Consider the following 20298-nt stretch of genomic DNA (forward strand, 5'->3'; position numbering starts at 1 on the left):
TAGAAAAAAGGTTCCCCACCCCTGATTTAGGGTGACTGTTGCACCAATATGTAAACAGACAGGGACGTGTCAAATACAAATGCAAGTGATGTTTTCTCAAATAATTTATCAATCCTATAGTTATAATTCCCAATGCTGTTATAATGTTGACCCGCCATTGCGTATGATTCCACGTGTAATGCAGTACAAGTACAAGGAGAACTATGAGAAGGAGAAGGGCCAGCACCTTGGGATTGCCAGCCTGAAGGATGATCTCAGGATGGTCAACGCCTTCCGAGCTGGCAAACTGCAGAGCGATCTCGAGTACAAGAAGAATTTTGATGATAATAAATCCAAATTCCACATTCCTACGGACATGATGAATGTTGTCATGGCAAAGAAGTGCCAGGACATCCTCAGTGACGTCAACTACAGGCAGAGGCTGCACGACTGGACGTGTCTGCCGGACCAGACCAGTGTCGCCCACGCCAAGATGGCCAATGAGCTGCAGAGCGATGTAAGGTTTTGGAATTGCATGTTTTTTTGTTTTAAGAAAAAAAATTGATTCAGCAGTCCAGTCGATTCATGTTTAAAAACGCGTTCTCTGTAAAAAAAAATATTTTATTACTTTGATTGCAGCACACAGTTCCAATGTACGACCAGAGTATCGATCAGTTTCTCAAACTCCAGTCCTTATGAACCTCCACAGGTTGGCATTCTGAGATTGCCAAGAGATACATGCAACATGTCGACGCTCGATCTGTATGGGAAATATTGGTAATAATGAAAATCTGCATCATTGTCGGCCTCAAAGGATTGGAGTTTGAGAAACACTGGCATAGATGGACACGGCGCGACGAGCGTCCTGTGCGGTGTAAACATACAGATTTAAAGGAAGCCGACCGTTATTGTTATGATGGCAACTTTTTGTGTTCTCCCCTGCACAGGCCCTGTACAAGGCTGACCTGGAGTGGCTGCGGGGTTGTGGGTGGATTGCCAATGACTCTGTGGATCTGAAGAAGGCTCAGAGGGCAGCAGAGATCTTGAGCGAGAGGAAATACCGGCAGCACCCGTGCAGCGTTGGCTTCACGAGCGTCACCAACTCGCCCGGCTTGCTGCAGGCCAAAATAAGCGCAGCGCTCATGAACAATGTGAGATATTGGTTTTCATATGCATGTTCTGATATGTGTTATTTGTAAACTTAGGTCTTCTAAAAGCTGAGTTTTATTCTATTTATAACTTTACCAACAGAGGCTGTACACCGAGCAGTGGAACAAAGACAAGGGAGTCATTCACCTCATGCCAGATGCACCCCTGTTCATACTCGCCAAGAACAATTCCTACAATATCAATCAGGTACGTTTGCTTCAGATGTTGGACATGGAGCGATGATGAAATCAGTTCATGCGCAGCTACCTGTTGTATTTTTGCATCGTAAGATCGCGAGAGGTGGCGACGACTTGGGGAAGCCTTCATCCAGCAGTGGATTTATCACGACCGATTGATGATGACGACGGTCTAAAGTAACAATAGCGATAGCTGTACTATGCGGAGTTGTAGCTCTGTCTTTCACTGTGCTGCTTGGCAGAGGAATTACACGCGGCAGTGGGAGGAGATGAAGCGAGAGGGAAACCACATGAAGCCCGATGCCATTCCGGTGCAGGCCGCCAAGGCGGCTCACCTGCTCATCAGCGGAGTGAGTGCCTTCACACGCCTACCACACCGCTCACAACCGACTATTGAAGACCCGTGTACTGTGTGTACGATTATTATACGTAGGTTTCAAATATCTGATTTATCCCCCTAAACAATGCCACCACAAGTATATGATGGGGGCGTATCGTCAGATTATTGTTTTTGTTATCGAAAACTATGGTCGTTAAATACAGTCAGTATTTGTTAGAATTGTTTTCCCAGACCTTCGGTTAAGTTGGCTGTTCTTACAGCTCATAGCATCCATTGAATTGGCAGTGGCTCATCAAGTTATACTCAGACAAAATTGCTTGTAAAGTGTACCGGGGGTGACCTGAGATACACTGGATATGTTTGGGTATTATTCTCACTGAAGCAATGCGAATATATATAACCAGCAGTCAAAGCATACTAAAGAACGTGCACGAATGGCTTTTATCATGTTACAATATGAGTACGTGTGGTGTTTGTTAATTTTAGATCAAGTACAAGGAGGCCTATGAGAAGGAGAAGGGCCAGCACCTTGGGATTGCCAGCCTGAAGGATGATCTCAGGATGGTCAACGCCTTCCGAGCTGGCAAATTGCAGAGTGAACTCGAGTACAAGAAGGATTTTGATGATAATAAATCAAAATTCCACATTCCTATGGATATGATGAATGTTGTCATGGCCAAGAAGTGCCAGGACATCCTCAGTGACGTCAACTACAGGCAGAGGCTGCACGACTGGACGTGTCTGCCGGACCAGACCAGCATCGCCCATGCCAAGATGGCCAACGAGCTGCAGAGTGACGTAAGCCCCTCTTTATCTTTCTAAGTTTGCATCTATTCTGTCCTGTTTCAGTGTCCAGGACTACTGCAATCTGATTTGTGTCACCATAGGCCCTGTACAAGGCTGATCTGGAGTGGCTGCGGGGCTGTGGATGGATTGCCAATGACTCATTGGAAGTAAAGAAGGCTCAGAGAGCAGGAGAGATCCTGAGTGACAAAAAATACCGGCAGCCTCCAGCCACAATAAGGTTCACCAGCGTGACCGACGCACCTTTCATGCTGCAGTGCAAGGTCAACGCCGACCAGATCAACAGCGTGAGTTTATTATTCAAAATAAAACAAATCCACCTGCATTCATCGAACAGGCTCCATTTATTCGTCAACTCACTGTAGATGTAGATGACGTTGGTTGTACGTTGTCCATGTGCTTACAGAGACTCTACAGGAAACTTTGGGATGCTGACAAGACCCAGATCCACGTCATGCCTGACACCCCCGAGCTTCTGCAGGCCAAAGTGAACACCGTCAACTTGAGTGATGTAAGTAAATCTGGCTATGGATGTCTTTCTGGAAGGTGTGTGACTTGCGAGCTCTTATTATCAATACGAGAAAACAAAGGTCATGGACAACTGGAGTTGCCTAAGCATTTGGAGACATCTTTTGGAGGGACACAAGTGGAAAACGCAGCATAGTGCGTGAACCTAGGGCAGCCGTTGAAGGTATACCGGGGATGGAATAGATGAAATAAAGGTGTGGACGAGAGCAGGCTGCAGTGCTTTTGGAAGATAAACTTGGTCGTGAAAAGTAAGACTCCAATGTGCGTCATGAAGCAAGGTGTGAATCAGTGGGTGGCACGACCTTCTATGGCACACGGCTCAGAAGCACTGTGGTGTTTAGCGAAAAATATCAAACAAAATCTCAAAAGTGCACAAAGCATGGAGACTTGTATAATTAATTGGTGTTACATGTGGGCACCAAGATGTTATCTGCCGAGCCTAGAAACATGCATTTAGAGTATTTGGCTGCTATACATTTCTACGTGATAAGCCACTTCGTTGAGCTATCATTTGTGATAGTTACTGTATTTTCCCGCATATAATCAAATACTTATTTCCCTCATTAAAATGCAAATCTATTTATTACATTTTTGACATGCGTTTTTCTGGATTTTGTTGTTGTTATTCTGTCTCTCACTGTTCAAATAAACCTACCATTAAAATTATAGACTGATCATTTCTTTGTCAGTGGGAAAACGTACAAAATCATCAGGGGATCAAAGACTTTTTTCCCTCACTGTAACTACCGGTCCAGTAGCTGTAATATGATGAGGTCGAATGCTGGTAAGCCTAACAGTACGCTTACTTTCTTATCTACCAGTTATGTGTTACTTATTTATTGGATATTTACTTTTGTTACTTATTTACTGTTTTAAGTTCACTCGTTTCCGGTTAGTTTGTTTTCTTTGTGCACGTTATGATTTTAATGCTAACAATTGATAGTGGAATGTATTACAAATGTAAACTTTGTATTAATATGATGGAATTAAGCTGCGGTAACGACTTTAAAGATATGAATGCTTGCGGGGTATATGGAGGTGCGGGCTATCTGAAATTTGCTTTACACAAAGCGCTATTTTTACAGGGTATATGCATCTGCGGGTTATATGCGTATGCGGGCTATATGTGGGAAAATACTGTAGGTCGCTTCTGAAAACGAACTAAATGAAATAAAAAGTTTCTAGTTTAAAAAAACATTTATTATAGCTTACATTGAGAGAAGAAGAAGATTGCAGGATAATGACATCATCCAAGCAGTTAAGGAAAGTCGGTGGGCTTGGGCAGGACGTGTCGTGAGAAGGGACGATGGACGATGGTCAAGACTGATAACTGAGTGGCAGCCAAGGAACGGAGTGGGTCTGAGAGGAAATCCACGGAGGAGGAGCAATGAGATGAGTTTGTGTGCAGGTGCTGGATGGATTGAATCGTTAGATCATGAGAGGTGGTGATCGCCTGGGAGGGCTTATCTTATTTTAATTTATATAGCACATTGACAAAGGCGCTGAACAAAGAATGAACTATTTGTACAGCAGAACTGTGATGAGATGCGTTGTTGAGGAGGGTAGTACATTTTGAATATGATGATGCGTGCAATAAACGATGATGAAAATGACAATGAGTGGTAAAATCATGAGTGAGTGTGATACATGGGCAGAGAAGTTGGGAAGAGGGATGGAGTTAGTCATGCGGAAGGGAGGAAGAAGGGGAGGTTGGGCAAGCGAGGGAAAATAAGCGAGTTTTAACGGAAGAACAAAAAATAGACGGTGAGGCTGATTGGTTGACGTGCAGGGGCAGTTTGTTTCAGTGTAAGGGGGGCAGAAGCGAGAAAAAATGGAATCGTGATTGCGTACAGGGAGGAGGGAGAACACAAAGAGACAGCTGGGATTATGAACGAAAAGGGCGAGAAGGAGCGTAGAATGAAATGATTGATAATGGCTGATGATCATCATTGATTAAAATTCTCACGTGTGTATTGTCTCACAGAAACACTACCGCGGCGCATGGAGGGAGTCTCGAGCACAGGGCTACGACATGCGCATCGATGCGATGCCACTGCAGTTGGCGCGCAAGTCACATGACATCATCAGTGACGTGCGTACCCATGTTCGGCCCCACGCTCCCCGCCACGCTCCCATATCCCTGCGTGCGGATGTGAATTGAGTAGCAACAATGCGCCAAACCCGCATGCACAATGGCAGTCTCGGTGTGTCATTGCTCACAGGCAGCTATTTGGTTATTTTGTATAATCACTCATGAATAGAGTTGGCCAAACATCCCAATATAGGGCTGCAGAGCTTGGGCAATTGTTGGCGCTGGTTTTGGCTGCCTTTCTGCTTATATGTAATTTCCCGTGCCTCCGTGCGAAAATTGTACACGTTGAAAACTCTACAGCATTTTGAGAAGTGATTTGCATGAATGATGTGACTTACAAATAAGACAATAAGTATTATTATCAACTTGTCATATAATTAATTTTTATATTTTGAGTACTGTTTTCTCCCAATTGTATTAACAATGTGTTATTGAGTTGTTTCATGAGACAAACACATTTATATTCCATAACTCCCAGAGAGCGGCCTTGGAAGATGATGTCACAGAATTACTTATGAATGCCCTTCATTGGCCTTTCTATCCACACTTGAGTCATGTATTTTATCGATTGACTGAGATTTTTTATTCTGGAATAAGTCAAATAGGTAAAAAAAATACGAACTTTCATATGCCATCAGTTCTATCCAGCAGCCATTAGTAACTGGACTGAGACCATGAACTCACCACACTTAAACATTTATCTTAATCATGGGTTACTGCCTGGGTTTAAACTAAGGATTTTATGAATGAATATTCCGCAAGGACGCTCAGCTGGGTTGAAACGAGCCGTGCACGCGTCGGATACGCGTGCACGGCTCGTCCCTGTCTTCAGCGGAGGGGAAGGTGCCACCCTGCACCAGCGACGTCTCTCACACGATCGCTGTCGCCCACAGTACAAGTACAAGGAGTCCCACGAGAAGGGCAAGGGCCAGCTGATCGGCTTCCGGCGCCTCCAAGACGACCCGCGTCTGGTTCACAGCGCGCGCACCGCCATCATGCTCAACGCCCGCCTGTACCGGCAGAAATTCGAGGACAACAAGACCAAATGTGTGACTCCAGCCGACGCTCTGAGCGTGCTGCAGGCGAAGAAGTGCCAGCACCAGCTCTCAGACATCCCCTACCGCACCTACCTGCGGCACTGGACGTGCCTGCCGCACCAAGGACCTTTGCTACACGCCAAGCACGCTCAGGACCTGCTGAGTGACGTGAGCGACGCTGCCCCCCCCCCCTGTGCACGTCACCTCGAACGTCCGACAACGAGAGCATCAGCACCACCCGGCACTTGCGTTGATCTGACCGATGTGTGATGGTTGCGATGCAGTGCGGCCAGCTGTGATATGGGTAATAGTGCAAGTGCTGATAGTGGTGGTTGGTGGTGTCAGTAGGTGTGGTGCTGGTCATCTCAGCCTTAAATAAATAGCTGGTGCAGTGTGTAAACATCGCGACTAGGGAGACAAAGGTGGACTGGCGTGGTGCTGGCCACCCACCAACTCGTGCACTGTGTCAACATTCATAGGTGCTCACAAATAGCACTTTCCCCTACAGTGTGTTAAAGGCTATACGGGGGGGTCTTTGTATTTGGTCTTGGTGGTATTGCGATTGTTTCAAGTTTATGTTGTCTAACCAGGTGAGAACTAAAGAGACCAGGATATGGTCCCATGTGCAAGAGCCACCTGGGTCATCAAAATGACGAAAGTAAAAACAAAGCACAGCAAAGCAGCAAATAACAATTGGGGCAAGAACAACTCAGTTACATCGTGGTGTCAGGCCTGGTGAGAGTGGTGGTGGAGCTGGTGGTGGTGAGAGTGGTGTCACAAAGTGGGTGTGATGCTGATGCAGGCTGTAGAGGAGGTGGTGCTGGTGGTGTAGCGATTGTTCTGGTGGCAATGGTGTAAGTGCTCACGGTGGCCATGTGATGCAGAACCTGTACAAGGAGGATCTCCTGTGGATGCGAGGGCTGGGCTGCTCGGTGTGGGACACCCCTGAGAACCTGCGAGCGAAGGAGGCCTACAATCACCGTAGTGACGTGCGTATGAACCACTCTGCCACCTCCTCCTGCTCACTCTGCACAATAAAACACGGAAAACACAATTGGTTCTTGTGAGTTTAATACAAATGTTTGTATCCCCTTGCAATGTGATGTTGGTTTTTATTCGTTGAAATATGCATCATGAGGGTTCACTTTCAATATTGTTATTGAAGCATCTCCAATTTTCCCGTATGCCATTCTAATAGCAACCAGCAAAATGTTATAACTTTATGCTGAGTGTCTAAAGCTATTGGTTGGCATCAGGAGTTGCTTGATATGCAGCAACCTTTCTCCTGTGTAATCGTGCAATGGACAGGGGCCGGTCATGTGACGAGCACCACGGATCATGCTTTGCCACATTCACAGGAGGTCGACTCTATAAATTGAAGCCGTTTGTGAAGGAAGTAGCTGCCACTGCCGTGCATTGTTCAGACGCAATTAAACGCAGCCAAGCGCCTTCTAGGCAGGCTGAAGCCAGCTCATTGCCCACGTCAGGCCTTCGCAGCCCGTTTCTCAATACAGGTTCTGTTTGCTGCGCTGATGCGTGTACCGCAGATAAAGTACCAGGCCGAGGCCAAGGTGGGGCAGCTGAAGTTCACGGTGGTCACCGACACCCCAGGCTACCTGACGGCGCTCACCAGTGCACAGCAGCTAAGCGATGTAGGTCCCATTCGCCGTCCGTTCGTCTCGACAATGGATGATGTGTGGTGCTGCATTTCTGATTCATACGGTGATGTGCAAGATCTCAAATTGTGCGCAACACATACTGTGCATAAAGTGTTGAATACTGTATGCTGTTTAATGTGATGCGTACACGATGAATTGTGTGTAATGTTGCCTTTGGAGTGATGCTTTGTGAGATATAATGTGCTCTGTGGCATGTGCAAGGTGTCGGCTCGTGTGCTTTGAGCCAGTTTGCTACGCGATGTGGTGTTGTGTAACATGTGATGCGATGTCGTGTTACATGTGATGTCGTGTAACACATGATGTGCTGAGTGGTGTGTGTGCTGCGCGGTGTGCGTGCTACATGATGTCATATTGTCATGAAGTACTCACTGTGCTATGTCGGCTGACACGTGGTGTGTATGCTGTGTTGCTCAGATCAAGTACAAGGCCCAGTACAAGGCAGCACGCGGTGTTTATACCCCAGTCCTGGACTCTGTGGACAACCTCCGCGTGGCTAATGCTCAGAAGCTCTTCAGCAACGTGAGTACTGTATCTGCAAGCCAGGGCAGCGGGCCCGTGCAGCTCACATCAAGTGCAGCAGCAGCATCATCATCATTGGCCATGATCGATCCACTGCTGGATGAAGACTTCCCTGAGCCGCCGCTACTTCCCACGATTCAGAAAAGCAACAATCCACCCAGCGCCTGCACATGAACGGATCTCATTGCTCCAACACCTGAGTGGACATCCTCTCGGACGCGTTCCATCCCTTGGCTGCCGATCCGTTGTTATTATTGAGCATCATCGTCCCTTCTAACCCAAGCCCACTCACTTTTCTTAATAGTTTGGATGATGTCATAAACTTGCATATGTTCTCTAATCCATGTGTTCCTCTCTCTGTCTCTCAATGTAATTCCAAGCACACATCTCTCCGTGCTGTTTTGCGTACATTTCTGTTTTTGTTTATACATTTTTCATTAATGACCGTGGTGCCTCTGAAGCACGTATCAGTGCAGCGTGTACGCAGGACCAGTGATCTTGGGTAATTGTTTGTAGCACCGATTCTGGCTACCTTAAGGTTTCTCGCATCTCGAAATAATTCTCTCTCTCTCAGAGTGAACGAAAGCTGTGCGCATTACACGTTCTAAGTTAGTTTAACACGAAGGCTTTCGCAACTAATATCATCCATAATAGAGGTTTTTTAGGGTTAGATCGCGTAAATATATAAATGTGTCGTTAAAACCCGCCACCACCCGACACAGCCAACTAGTAAGGGTTGTCACGTAAACAGAACGTGCCAATTCGTCGCTAGTACAGAACACCGGTGTGTTGGAGAGCCAAGCCACAACATTTACAAACAGTAAGACTTTGCCTGATGAAGCTAGTTGTAATTACTGGCGAAATGTAGTACTCAGTTTGTAAATGTTGTATATTTGCTCTCCAACACACCGGTGTTGCTGTACTAGTGACGAATTGGCACGTTCTGTTTACGCGACAAACCTTACTAATTGGCTGTGTCGGGTGGTGGCGAGTTTTAACGATACATCTATATATTTACGTGATCTAACCCAAAAAAAACCTCTATTATGGACATTGTAAGTTAGTTTTGTGTTTTGTGGTACATCGGTGTACTTAATAAATACATGACCTGGTCATGTGATTGATTTCACTCCGCATCTAGAACCTCTACAAAGAAGCATGGCAACGAGTGAAGGCCAAGGGCTTCTCCCTCCCAGTAGACACTGTACACCTGCAGAATGCTCGTCACCAGCAAAGCCTGTACAGCCCGGTAAGCCAACCACAGCCCGGTAAGTCCCCCACATTCCCCCACAGTCCGGTAAGATCCCCCCACAGTTTGGTAAGGCCCCCCCAGCCTGAAAAGCCCCCCACAGCCTGATAAGCCCCCCTCCCCCAGCCCGGAAAGCCCCCAACAGTCCGGGAAGGCCCCCCCAGCCTGATAAGGCCCCCACAATCTGACAGAATTGTTCTCCACCTTATCGTCGAGCTGAAACAAAAACAGTTGGCGCATTATTAAATGCTTGTATTTGTGATCATTTAATTGTTTGGCTACGTCGGGTGGTGGAGGGTTTTTAAAGACACATTTTTGTCAGACTACTTGGTTTAATACAAAGATCGCTTATGAATAAATTATAAGTTATTCTTATGGCAATTTAATGAAAATTTTACAGCACTATTTTGTTTCTTTTTAATTCAGAGAAATGATTGGTGGATGGCGGTCCACAGTGTGTTGTTGATGGTTGAGGGTGGAGCCACGGGTCCACGGTTACGTTTGAATCGCTTCTGACGGAAACTCTTCTCTCACCCGTCCCTGGCGGACCGTGACTCAGAGGAAGTACCGTGCGGAGTACGAGCAGATGAAGGCCCACTTCACCCAGCCGAAGCTCCTGAAGGAAGATCCCCGTGCCTTGCACGCCCTCCACGCTGGAAACATCCTCAGTAATGTGAGTACCTCCTTGCCCCACGGTCACCTCCTCACTCCTCCGCCTCCTTACTCCCCCCAGCCTTCTCGCTCCCCCATCATCTGGCCTGCGTGTTCAGCGGTCGATGTCTCCCATCTCCGCAGTTGCTGTACACGGCGGCCTACAACAAAGCCAAAGGAGCGCTGCACCTGGCCCCCGACATGATGGAGGTGGTGGTGGCCAAGCGCGCGCAGGACCTGGCGAGCGGCCAAGGCTACCGCTCGCTCCGCCGCTCCTGGATCTGCCTGCCGGACATGCAGCAGCTGGAGCACGCGCGGCACGCACAGGAGCTCTACAGTGACGTACGTCCTGCGCAGCATTGGTGATAATTGAGTACGCCGTATGAACGTCAAGAGGCGTTCACCATGGTGGAAGGTGCTAATGTGTTTCACAGACACAGTGTGTAGTAGTTTCAGAGTAGGGGGCAATGTTGCTGTGTGTCATCCCAATTTAGTCATTTGTGGTGTAGTTTTTCGAATTTGGCAAATGTAGACCATGGCGCCGCCACACAATGGCCTACTCTGTTTGAATGATGTCATGGGATCTTTAGCGTTCACTGTGAAGCAGACATCTCGTGTTTTACAGTTAACACACCTGCGTTATTAACCAGGGCAGCCTGCCGGATTTGAACCACAAACCTCTGCACGCTACCGCTGGGCCACCGCATCACCGCCCTGTTCTTCCCTTGCGCTTGAATTCCCTCCCATAATAATTGTGCTCAATTAGAGAAACTTGTTCATGCTTACCTATTCTAACTTTTAACTTACTGTTTGTTGCTATCCACTTTATGTTTTGGTGCTTTGAGCATGTTCATGGAAAATGTCTGAAATAAAAAAAAATGCAGAAATACACGTGGGCGCGCGCTGTGGTACACACCGTGCAGCATGGGACGTACGACACACACCGCTCCCTCAACACCATTGCGTGCGATGTGTGCGCTGCAGGTGGCCTACAAAGACGACCTGAAGTGGTCGCGTGGCATCGGCTGCTTCGTGTGGGACACACCCAGCATCCTGCAGGCCAAGCAGAGCCGCGACCAGTGCAGCGACGTGAGTGCCGCGCCGGGTGCACCGCCGCACGGAGGGTGATGGAGACGCCCCGCACGTGGCGTGAACCGGCTGACGGTGCGCCCTGTTTCCCCTACGCACAGGTGCGATACCGTGCTCAGGCCGAAGCCGCTCGCAGTGCATTCACGCCCGTGCTGGACACGCCTGGGTATCTGCAGGCCCAGACCGTGCGGGGCTACAGCGACGTGAGTCACTTACCAAGACGCAAAAGAGACACCAGGATATAGAGACACTCAATGGGGCTACAGTGAAAATTATCAATACACTGAGACACTCACTGGGACATAGAGAAACTCACTGGGACACAGACCCTCATGAAGACGCCAAGACAATACACTGAGAGACACCAACGCAGAGAGATACTGAGACCCTCACCAAGACACACCAACACAGGACGTGTAATCGATGCGGGTTGCCTCGTTGTGAAGGAACGCGTGCTGGACGCAGCTTGTGTGAGCGATGAGCTCCTCCCCCGGTGTGCGCTGACAGAACAAGTACAAGAGGCACTACCTGAGTGAGGTGCGGGGGAGACCGGTGCAGGGAGCCAAGCGACTCGACATCGCCCACGCCGTGGCCACTGCTCGCCTGAGGAACGATGTGCGGCTCCTCAACCATCCCACACTCACTCACTCATTCACAAAGACAAATATCCCCCATGTAGCCTTGCACAGGCTGTAGGGGCCAATAGCGAGCACCTATGAAGACCAGCACAGCATACAAGGGGGTGGTATAGCCAGAACCACACCTGTCGCCTTTATCTCCCCAGTGCTAATGTTTTTACACACTGCACCAGGTACTAATTTAAAGCTGAGTCGACCTAGGAGAGGTCCATAACCGGTTCAGATATTCATCACAAATGTTAGCTGTAAGAGGGAATTGAATTCGGGTCCCTGGGTATTTAGCACAGTGCAGTAATCACTGTACCACTGCTCCCAATAAAATACCTACACAGAGACACAAACTCCCTTACTCACAGCTCAAAGGATTCTTGTAGGTGTGCTGCTGTTTTTTCTGTGCCTCTATGTCCTGTGTGCTGACCGCTGTGCTCCTGTGCGCTGTGTCCGTGCGCCGTGTGGTATTTGGTGGGTGCTGGTACAGCGTTGGTACCAGCAAGGCCTTAAGCTGCTGCCCACAAGCTACCATCTCCCCGTTGACACGATAGCACTGGCCACTGCCAAGGCAGCGCATGGACTGACAAGCAATGTAAGTAACACTCTCCATACGCACAAGTGTGAACGTGTGCACATGTGCACATTCTGTTTGCATGTGCATTGTATGTCTTTTGTGGATTCTGGCCTCCTTGCTCCCAAGATCCACTGCTCCACCAGTAATAACCACTTGGTTAGCCACTACACCCCCACTCTCTGTAAATCCCTTGCTAGGCAACTCCATCTGGTCTAGTGTTTGCCACCTGTCTGGGTTCCAACCTGGACAGTGTGGGAATTGGCATCTGAGTTTGGGTGGCTGGAATTGATTTGTGCCGAGTTCTGGTGACATTGTGTTGAACTTTGGAAGAGTCTATGGCACTTAAAACATAGCCAATATAAAGATCAATATTTGTTTTTGGGTTAGGCCACATGCTCTGGACTACGTGGCCCAACCCAAAAATAAGTTCTGGATCGGTTTACTGCACAGTTTGGATAGACCTCGGCTGACTGAAAAATATGTCCAAGCTCGGACTGTGGGATAGGTGGTCATCTTAGCCTGGTCCCCTGTCCTTCCAAGTCTGGCAACCTTCATTGTCGACTTTCATTTCAGACCCCCTTCAATGCTTCCATTCCCTCCTTCCCTTGAGTGAGTGAGTGAGTGATTTTGTGAATGGGTGAATTAGTGAGTGGGTGGGTGGGTGAGTTAGTGAGCGGGTAAGAGGGTGAGTGAATGAGTAGGTCGGTGGGTGAGTCTGTAAGTGGATGGGTAAATGAGTGGGTTAGTGAGTGGTTGAGTGAGAGGCTTCCCTTCTGTCCTTTTCTTTCTCAGTCCCTCCCGTTCGCTCCTGTGTCCTCCTGAGCATTTCAGTGACATTTGTCACAACCTGGGCACACTACAAATGTGCGTTCTTGCTGCTGCCATTGTTGTATAGATGCTGTACCGGGACAACTACGAGAAGGGCAAGGCTGCTGGCTATCGACTGCCCCACGATGCAGTTGGGTTCCGTACTGCCCTGCACGTAGGCCTCCTGCAGAACCAGGCAAGGCCACATGGCAACGGTGTGGTGGTTGCATGTGGACGCAGTATCATAGTGAGGTGGTATGCTGGTTACACTGTGTTGTTGGTATGGTGGGTGGTGTGAATCATATGGTGGTGAGTGGTGTGCTGCTTACGTGTTTTGGTTGACATGGTTGTGTGTGATGTTGGTGGAATGGTGGCAAGTGGCCTGGTGGTCATGCTGAGCGATTGTGATGGTGTCTGTGTTGTGTGTGGTTATTACAGCGACTCTACCGTGTGGCCTATGAGAACGGAAAAGCGAACATCCACCTGGGCAAGGACCTACCCGAGATCACACACGTGCGCGCCGTACAGAAAGCCATCAGCCGTGTGAGTGAACCAGTGTCAAGCGGCAACCTCGCCTCCGTATCTTTCTACTACCGCTACCACCATGGTTTCTGTTCCTGTGAACTTCACTCGTTGATTCCTCCACCCCCGTTGAGGACTCGACAATGTTTAACCACCAAACTGCAGGTCACAACGATTTTATTTCTGATTCTTCCCTCACACTGCTTCAATTTGGAATTAATTATACATCTCGAGGACTATTCCTGTATCTTGAAGAGTCTTGTGCATGCTTGGGAGAGTGAGGGAGACGGTGGTGTGTCCCTGTGTCTCACAGCCAGATCATACAACATGTCTCACTGGGCTGTGTCTGTGTCCCACAGCTGGGTTGTGACTCACAGCTGGGCTGTGACTCACAGCTGTGTCTGTGTCCCACAGCTGGGTTGTGACTCACAGCTGTGTCTGTCTCTCCCAGCTGGGTTGTGACTCACAGCTGGGCTGTGACTCACAACTGTGTCTGTGTCTCCCAGCTGGGTTGTGACTCACAGCTGTGTCTGTGTCTCACAGCTGGGTTGTGACTCACAGCTGTGTCTGTGTCTCACAACTGTGTCTGTGTCTCCCAGCTGGGTTGTGACTCACAGCTGTGTCTGTGTCTCACAGCTGGGTTGTGACTCACAGCTGTGTCTGTGTCTCACAGCTGGGTTGTGACTCACAGCTGTGTCTGTGTCTCCCAGCTGGGTTGTGACTCACAGCTGGGCTGTGACTCACAGCTGTGTCTGTGTCTGTGTCCCACAGCTGGGTTGTGACTCACAGCTGTGTCTGTGTCTCCCAGCTGGGTTGTGACTCACAGCTGGGCTGTGACTCACAACTGTGTCTGTGTCTCCCAGCTGGGTTGTGACTCACAGCTGTGTCTGTGTCTCCCAGCTGGGTTGTGACTCACAGCTGGGCTGTGACTCACAGCTGTGTCTGTGTCTGTGTCCCACAGCTGGGTTGTGACTCACAGCTGTGTCTCCCAGCTGGGTTGTGACTCACAGCTGGGCTGTGACTCACAACTGTGTCTGTGTCTCCCAGCTGGGTTGTGACTCACAGCTGTGTCTGTGTCTCCCAGCTGGGTTGTGACTCACAGCTGGGCTGTGACTCACAGCTGTGTCTGTGTCTGTGTCCCACAGCTGGGTTGTGACTCACAGCTGTGTCTGTGTCTCCCAGCTGGGTTGTGACTCACAGCTGGGCTGTGACTCACAACTGTGTCTGTGTCTCCCAGCTGGGTTGTGACTCACAGCTGTGTCTGTGTCTCACAGCTGGACTACCGTGCTGCCTATGAGCTGACCAGGGGCCGACCGATGACCCTGGCTTGGACCCCTGAGCTGCTGCACTGCCGCTTAGTGGGAGAGCAGCTCAGTGACGTGAGTGAGGCTCTGCCATCTGCAAGAACACTCACGTACACGGTTCCTGACGCACACAAGTCTGTGCGCGTGTGTCTAGGTATGGATGTATGCATACATGTGTGTGTGTTCCGTGTGCCCGTGCGATTCCAGGTGAAGTATAAGGAAGACCTGCATTGTATGCAGGGGACTGGGTGCTACCTCTTCAACAGCCCTGCCTTCACGCTGGCTCGCGAGGCCAAGCGCTATGGGGTACATCGCTGCCAGAAAACGTCTCCCCAATGCCTCCTGTGTGACTGCTATTGATGAAAAATAATGACAGCAATAGCTAACGTCGGCTATTTATATGTGAACATCACGTTACCTGTATTCTCGTGCGTGTGTGTGTGCACGTGCTCATGTGCACATATCAGAGCGCCTACACAAAGGGTGCGAAGGTGCTGCTGGGCAATCCCAAGGTGGTGCTGGACACCCCGGAGTATCTGCGTCTCCAGCAGAATAAGGAGCACACGAGCGACGTAAGGATTCCCATTCATCGGCTTGGCACAGCAGTCTCCTGTGAGCTGTCATGTGACAGCTGTGTTACTCATCTGGCTAAGGAGGCAACGCAGAAGCTCGGTTTTCTTTTTCGTGACAATGCCTCTTGAACTCCAATTATTACTGCTGCTGCTGCTAAACAAAGCGAAAATTCGGCCGAAATCTGGAGCTCAGCTGCTGTCACACCTGGGGTGGAGCTCGGACAGAGTTCAGAGTGAAGCAGCAGTCAGGGTGATTGACGATCCAGCACTCGCCGATTCACTCCAGTCACTCGGTCACCAGCGATCAGTCACCTCCTTATCACTCTTCTATCACCACTACCATGGTTACTGTTCCTATTAACTTCACTCATCGATTCCCACTCCCATGTTGAGGCCTCGTTCTACCAGACTGGCTCATCTCATCTACATTGGGGAAGTAAACTGTGATTAGCCTCTGGATAGACTCGGCCCCGCCAAAGAATTGTCAGACATCCACCCCTGGCACTGCAGGGCTGTAAACAGGAGATGAGCACCGCCTCGTTGCTCTTTTGAGCAGCAGGCGAGCACTTTGACTCTGAGTCACACATGCTCACTCGCTGAACACGGCGCCACTCTGTGCCCTCCAGCTGGTGTACCGTGCAACGGGAAACGTCCTCAAGTCCCGCTACACGCCCGTGCTGGACACCCCCGTGCTGCTCCGTGCCAAGTACGCCCAGGAGCTGCAGAGTCAGGTGCTGCACCCTCTTCGACCACAAAAATGCCCCCTGTAAACTCCAACAGACTGTTGAGGCAAGTGCTGTTAGTGAGCACCTATGAAGATCGGCATGGCACACGTGGGGGTGGGTGGCCAACACCATGGTCAGTCACCTTTGTCTCCGCGGTGCCAATGTTTACACGCCACACCAGGTACTCATATAAGGCTTAGCTGACCTAGGAGAGGCCCAGGACTGGTTCAAATATTCGCCATTGTTTTGGTCGTAAGCGGGAATCAAACTTGGGTTGCTGAGTTTGGAGTGAGGTGTGCTAACCACTGTGCTACCGCTCCGCAGGCTGTGTGATAGACAAATACAAAGATCCCCATTTAGCCTGAACAGACTGTTGGGGCAAGTGGTGTTAGCGAGCACCTATGAAGGCCGGCATGGTACACGAGGGGGTGGGTGGCCAACACCACGCCCGACCGTCTTTGTCTCCCTAGTGGCGATGTTTTACACATTGCATCAGGTCCTCATTTGAGGCCTAGTCGACCTCGAGGAGGCCCAGGACCGATTCAGACATTCGTCACTGGTGTTGGTCGTGAGCGGCAATCGAACTTGGGTCACCAGGTTCGTAGCGTAGTGCGCTAACCACTATACTCGTGCTGTCCACACACACATTCACATACGCGCATGCTCACCGCCCTCGCTATGCTCGCCGTGCTGACTGCCGTGCGTGCGTGTGCCGTGTGCAGTCCCTGTACACGGACGACGCCAAGAGGAATGTGCTGCACTCCTACAAGATGCACGCTGACACTCCTGCCCTGCTGCACGCCAAGGCCGCCAGCCAGCTCATCAATGGAGTGCGTACCCTGCCCACCGCTACCCACGCCTCTCACACTTTGCGATATCACTGGACAAGCAATGGCTTTAGATATATGTATTGGTGATACTAATGGTGCGGGAGATGATGGTAATGGTGGTGGCTGTGGATTTGATGGTGCTAATGGTGGTGCTTCTATTGTAATGGTGGTGTTGCTGGTAGTGATTTGTGTGGTGGTTGTGGTGGCCTTGATGATGGTTGTGCTTTTGGTGGTGGCGCAGTGGTGCGATGTTTTCCCATCTATCCCGTGAAGCCTATGCTGGGCGCAGCTGTTGAGCTGTATAGCTGTATATGCTGTGATAGGGGCATAGTCAGGCTATGTGCAGTTGTGGCAGTGCAGTAGTCATATCAACCTGTTTTGTGCTCTGCCGTGTGCAGCGACGGTACCGTGCTGAGTACGAGCAGCTGAAGCAGAAGTTTGTGTCGCGACTGGACTCGCCCGCGATCCTCACCGCCAAGCGAGCACACCACCTGGCCAGCGACGTAATGCCCCACAATCAACACCACATAGAGCAGAGCCAGCTACACGTGAAGACTAGTCACAACATCCCCTGGTTGGCCATCTGGCAATGGAAAATGAAGTGATTTATGCATAGCATCTACCTTCACCAATGCCAGTCACAGCTCCAGAAAACCAAAAGATGCAGATACTCTTCGTCCCGACTGCCCCTCCAGCTCACTCCACTGATGAGGGATCACCAGAGGTCGCCTGGCTCTGTTTAAAGACCTCAAGTGCTCGAAATTTTGTATTTTCGGCCCCTGCCAGAGATAGAGGGCCTGTCCATGGAGAGTTTTAAATCTTACACTCAAGACCCGCCTTTTAAACATTTCCCTTTCGGAATTTGAATTTATGTTGGCTCAGCGGATATATTTGATAACGTATCAGATACATTTTTGTACACAAATGGTTAGTTAGATACATTGTCAATTACACTTTTTAGGAATGAATATTTATTTATGAATAAAACTGAACACAACGCCATCGCACAATGCAGATCGTCTCTTGGTCTACCGTGCATGCGTGCGCGTGGGGCACGTGTGCTCGTGTCTGCAGCTGCGCTACAAGGAGGCGTTCGAGAAGGACAAGGGACGTTACAACATGCGGGAAGACGCGTGCGAACTGCGCCACCACCGGCTCGTAACCGACCGCATCAGCGACGTAAGTCCTCACCCGTTACCTCGCCCTCGCCCCTTTCCTCTCCCTCGCCCCTTCCATCGGCCGTTCCCTCACCCTTTCCTTTTCCCTCGCCCATTCCCTTGCCCGTTCCCTCGCCCGTCCCCTCGTATATTCCCACGCCCCTTCCCACACTCATTCCCTCGCCCGGCCCAAGCTCACACCGCCAGTCCGTTCCGCTGTGCCGGTGCGAGCAGGTGAAATACAAGGAGAATTACGTCCAGGGAGGAGGCGTGTGGAGCCACCTGCCCTTCCTACCGGAGCTGATACACCATAAGGACGTCACCGAAGCCATCAGCGACGTCAGTACCCGTGTTAATAACCGGAGCCGCTAGTGTGGCACACATGCACCTGTGCACCCAGCCCTCGTCCACCCCACTTGTCTGCCTACCCAGAACCTGCCTGCTAAAAAGGGCATTGTTCCACACACACAGACCACCACACACCTGTACTTGAATGCAGCCACATGTTGGACTATGATTCCGTTGCCCCGCCACGTGATTTGCGCGTGTTGACAGGAGCGGTGAGGTGATTCAGTTGCTGTTGTGTGGTGGTGGTGTGCACAGGTGAGGTACAAGGAGGATGTTGGGTACCTGCGCGGCATCGGCTGCAACATGTGGGGCAACCCGGACATGGTGATGGCGAAGAGGAACCAGCAGCTCTATAGCGCCGTGAGTCACTGTGGCGCCTGCTACAGGAAGTCTACCAGAGCACACACTCCACAGTGCATGTGGCACAGCACACACCCCATTATTCATTCTGGACGAGGCTGAAAAGCCTATTTGAGTTACAATCCCATCCCCATGTACAAAGGTTTTATCTTAATTAACCAGAATACCTTATTTATGGTACATAAGTAAAACATCCAAGTTATTCCGCCATAGGATTGTGGAATTTCCACTACTGGTGGCTCAGGACTATAAATAGAGCTTCGCCTCAATGCTCATTTGAGCAGAAAATAATTGTGTGCCATTCAAGCGCAAACCATAGGATCACTGGCGCTGTGCCCGGTGCGCAGGCTGTCTACCACAAGGATTGGGACCTCAACCGCGGAAAGTTCTCCTTCACGGCCGACACGCCTGTCCTCCAGACTGCCAAGATGGCCGCCGTGCTCATAAGCCAGGTGCGTAGAGTAGGCCTGCCGGCCATCCTCTTGCTGGCCACACCGATTATAGCCTTCGCCCTCGTACTGAACGCCGAGCGGTAACGCGTGTGCGCTTGTGCGTTTGTGTGTGTGAATGCTTGCAGCTGAAGTACAAGGCGAAGTATGAAAAGATGAAGAGCAAGTTCACACCTGTGCTGGAGGAGCCCAGGAATTTGCACGCCAAGGCTATGCAAGTGCAGCAGAGCCCGGTATGTCTGCCTCATGTCGCGAGATGATTACCCCGGCGTTTTAATGCTGCAAAAAAAATTGGCAGACAATACCTGCTTTCCATATCTGTATCTACACTTAAAAAAAAAGTATTTCTTTTTACTCATCCCATCGACAACATAGCCTTCTGGAAGTGGTTTTGTTCAGCAGAATTGGTTTGGTTCAATACACGAAAACTGTGGACTGAATTCAACACAGTGTTACGCTGCAGGTGGCTCTTGGGGTCCTGTTGGAATGTGTCTCTTTGTCCTTGTGTCCAGTGGATGTACAAGAAAGACTTTGAGAAGATGAAGACTAAGTTCACTCTCCTGGTTGACATGCCATCCATCAAGCAAGCTAAGGCAGCCGCCAAGCTGATCAGCGACGTGAGCACTGCACACACACTGCTTGTCCCCTCGCGCGTCGCCCGATCGCGCATTGCCCTCACGCGCGCCTTCTCCTCGCGATCCACCCTTG

At 49.9% G+C, this 20298-nt stretch overlaps 1 protein-coding gene across 3 annotated transcripts in view; it reads left to right on the forward strand.

Annotated features, from left to right (window-relative positions):
* Nucleotides 1-20298, forward strand: part of LOC133344705 (nebulin-like) — a 103514-nt gene that overhangs the window by 58217 nt on the left and 24999 nt on the right. For all 3 annotated transcript variants that reach the window (XM_061554774.1, XM_061554775.1, XM_061554776.1), the window contains 33 exons: nucleotides 185-496; nucleotides 927-1130; nucleotides 1231-1335; nucleotides 1568-1675; nucleotides 2152-2463; nucleotides 2553-2756; nucleotides 2876-2980; nucleotides 4982-5089; nucleotides 5983-6294; nucleotides 7011-7115; nucleotides 7674-7778; nucleotides 8220-8324; nucleotides 9466-9573; nucleotides 10133-10246; nucleotides 10369-10566; nucleotides 11209-11313; nucleotides 11415-11516; nucleotides 11821-11928; nucleotides 12430-12534; nucleotides 13412-13519; nucleotides 13762-13866; nucleotides 15120-15224; nucleotides 15357-15455; nucleotides 15617-15721; nucleotides 16348-16452; nucleotides 17169-17276; nucleotides 17675-17779; nucleotides 18351-18455; nucleotides 18668-18772; nucleotides 19037-19141; nucleotides 19489-19593; nucleotides 19719-19823; nucleotides 20103-20207. In XM_061554774.1, the coding sequence (XP_061410758.1) occupies nucleotides 185-496; nucleotides 927-1130; nucleotides 1231-1335; nucleotides 1568-1675; nucleotides 2152-2463; nucleotides 2553-2756; nucleotides 2876-2980; nucleotides 4982-5089; nucleotides 5983-6294; nucleotides 7011-7115; nucleotides 7674-7778; nucleotides 8220-8324; nucleotides 9466-9573; nucleotides 10133-10246; nucleotides 10369-10566; nucleotides 11209-11313; nucleotides 11415-11516; nucleotides 11821-11928; nucleotides 12430-12534; nucleotides 13412-13519; nucleotides 13762-13866; nucleotides 15120-15224; nucleotides 15357-15455; nucleotides 15617-15721; nucleotides 16348-16452; nucleotides 17169-17276; nucleotides 17675-17779; nucleotides 18351-18455; nucleotides 18668-18772; nucleotides 19037-19141; nucleotides 19489-19593; nucleotides 19719-19823; nucleotides 20103-20207 (4395 nt within the window). The remainder of the gene's footprint in view (nucleotides 1-184; nucleotides 497-926; nucleotides 1131-1230; nucleotides 1336-1567; nucleotides 1676-2151; nucleotides 2464-2552; nucleotides 2757-2875; nucleotides 2981-4981; nucleotides 5090-5982; nucleotides 6295-7010; nucleotides 7116-7673; nucleotides 7779-8219; nucleotides 8325-9465; nucleotides 9574-10132; nucleotides 10247-10368; nucleotides 10567-11208; nucleotides 11314-11414; nucleotides 11517-11820; nucleotides 11929-12429; nucleotides 12535-13411; nucleotides 13520-13761; nucleotides 13867-15119; nucleotides 15225-15356; nucleotides 15456-15616; nucleotides 15722-16347; nucleotides 16453-17168; nucleotides 17277-17674; nucleotides 17780-18350; nucleotides 18456-18667; nucleotides 18773-19036; nucleotides 19142-19488; nucleotides 19594-19718; nucleotides 19824-20102; nucleotides 20208-20298) is intronic.

Source organism: Lethenteron reissneri, chromosome 20 (assembly GCF_015708825.2).
Source record: "Lethenteron reissneri isolate LAM-NWPU_2019-01 chromosome 20, ASM1570882v1, whole genome shotgun sequence".
Classification (NCBI taxonomy): Eukaryota; Metazoa; Chordata; class Hyperoartia; order Petromyzontiformes; family Petromyzontidae; genus Lethenteron; species Lethenteron reissneri.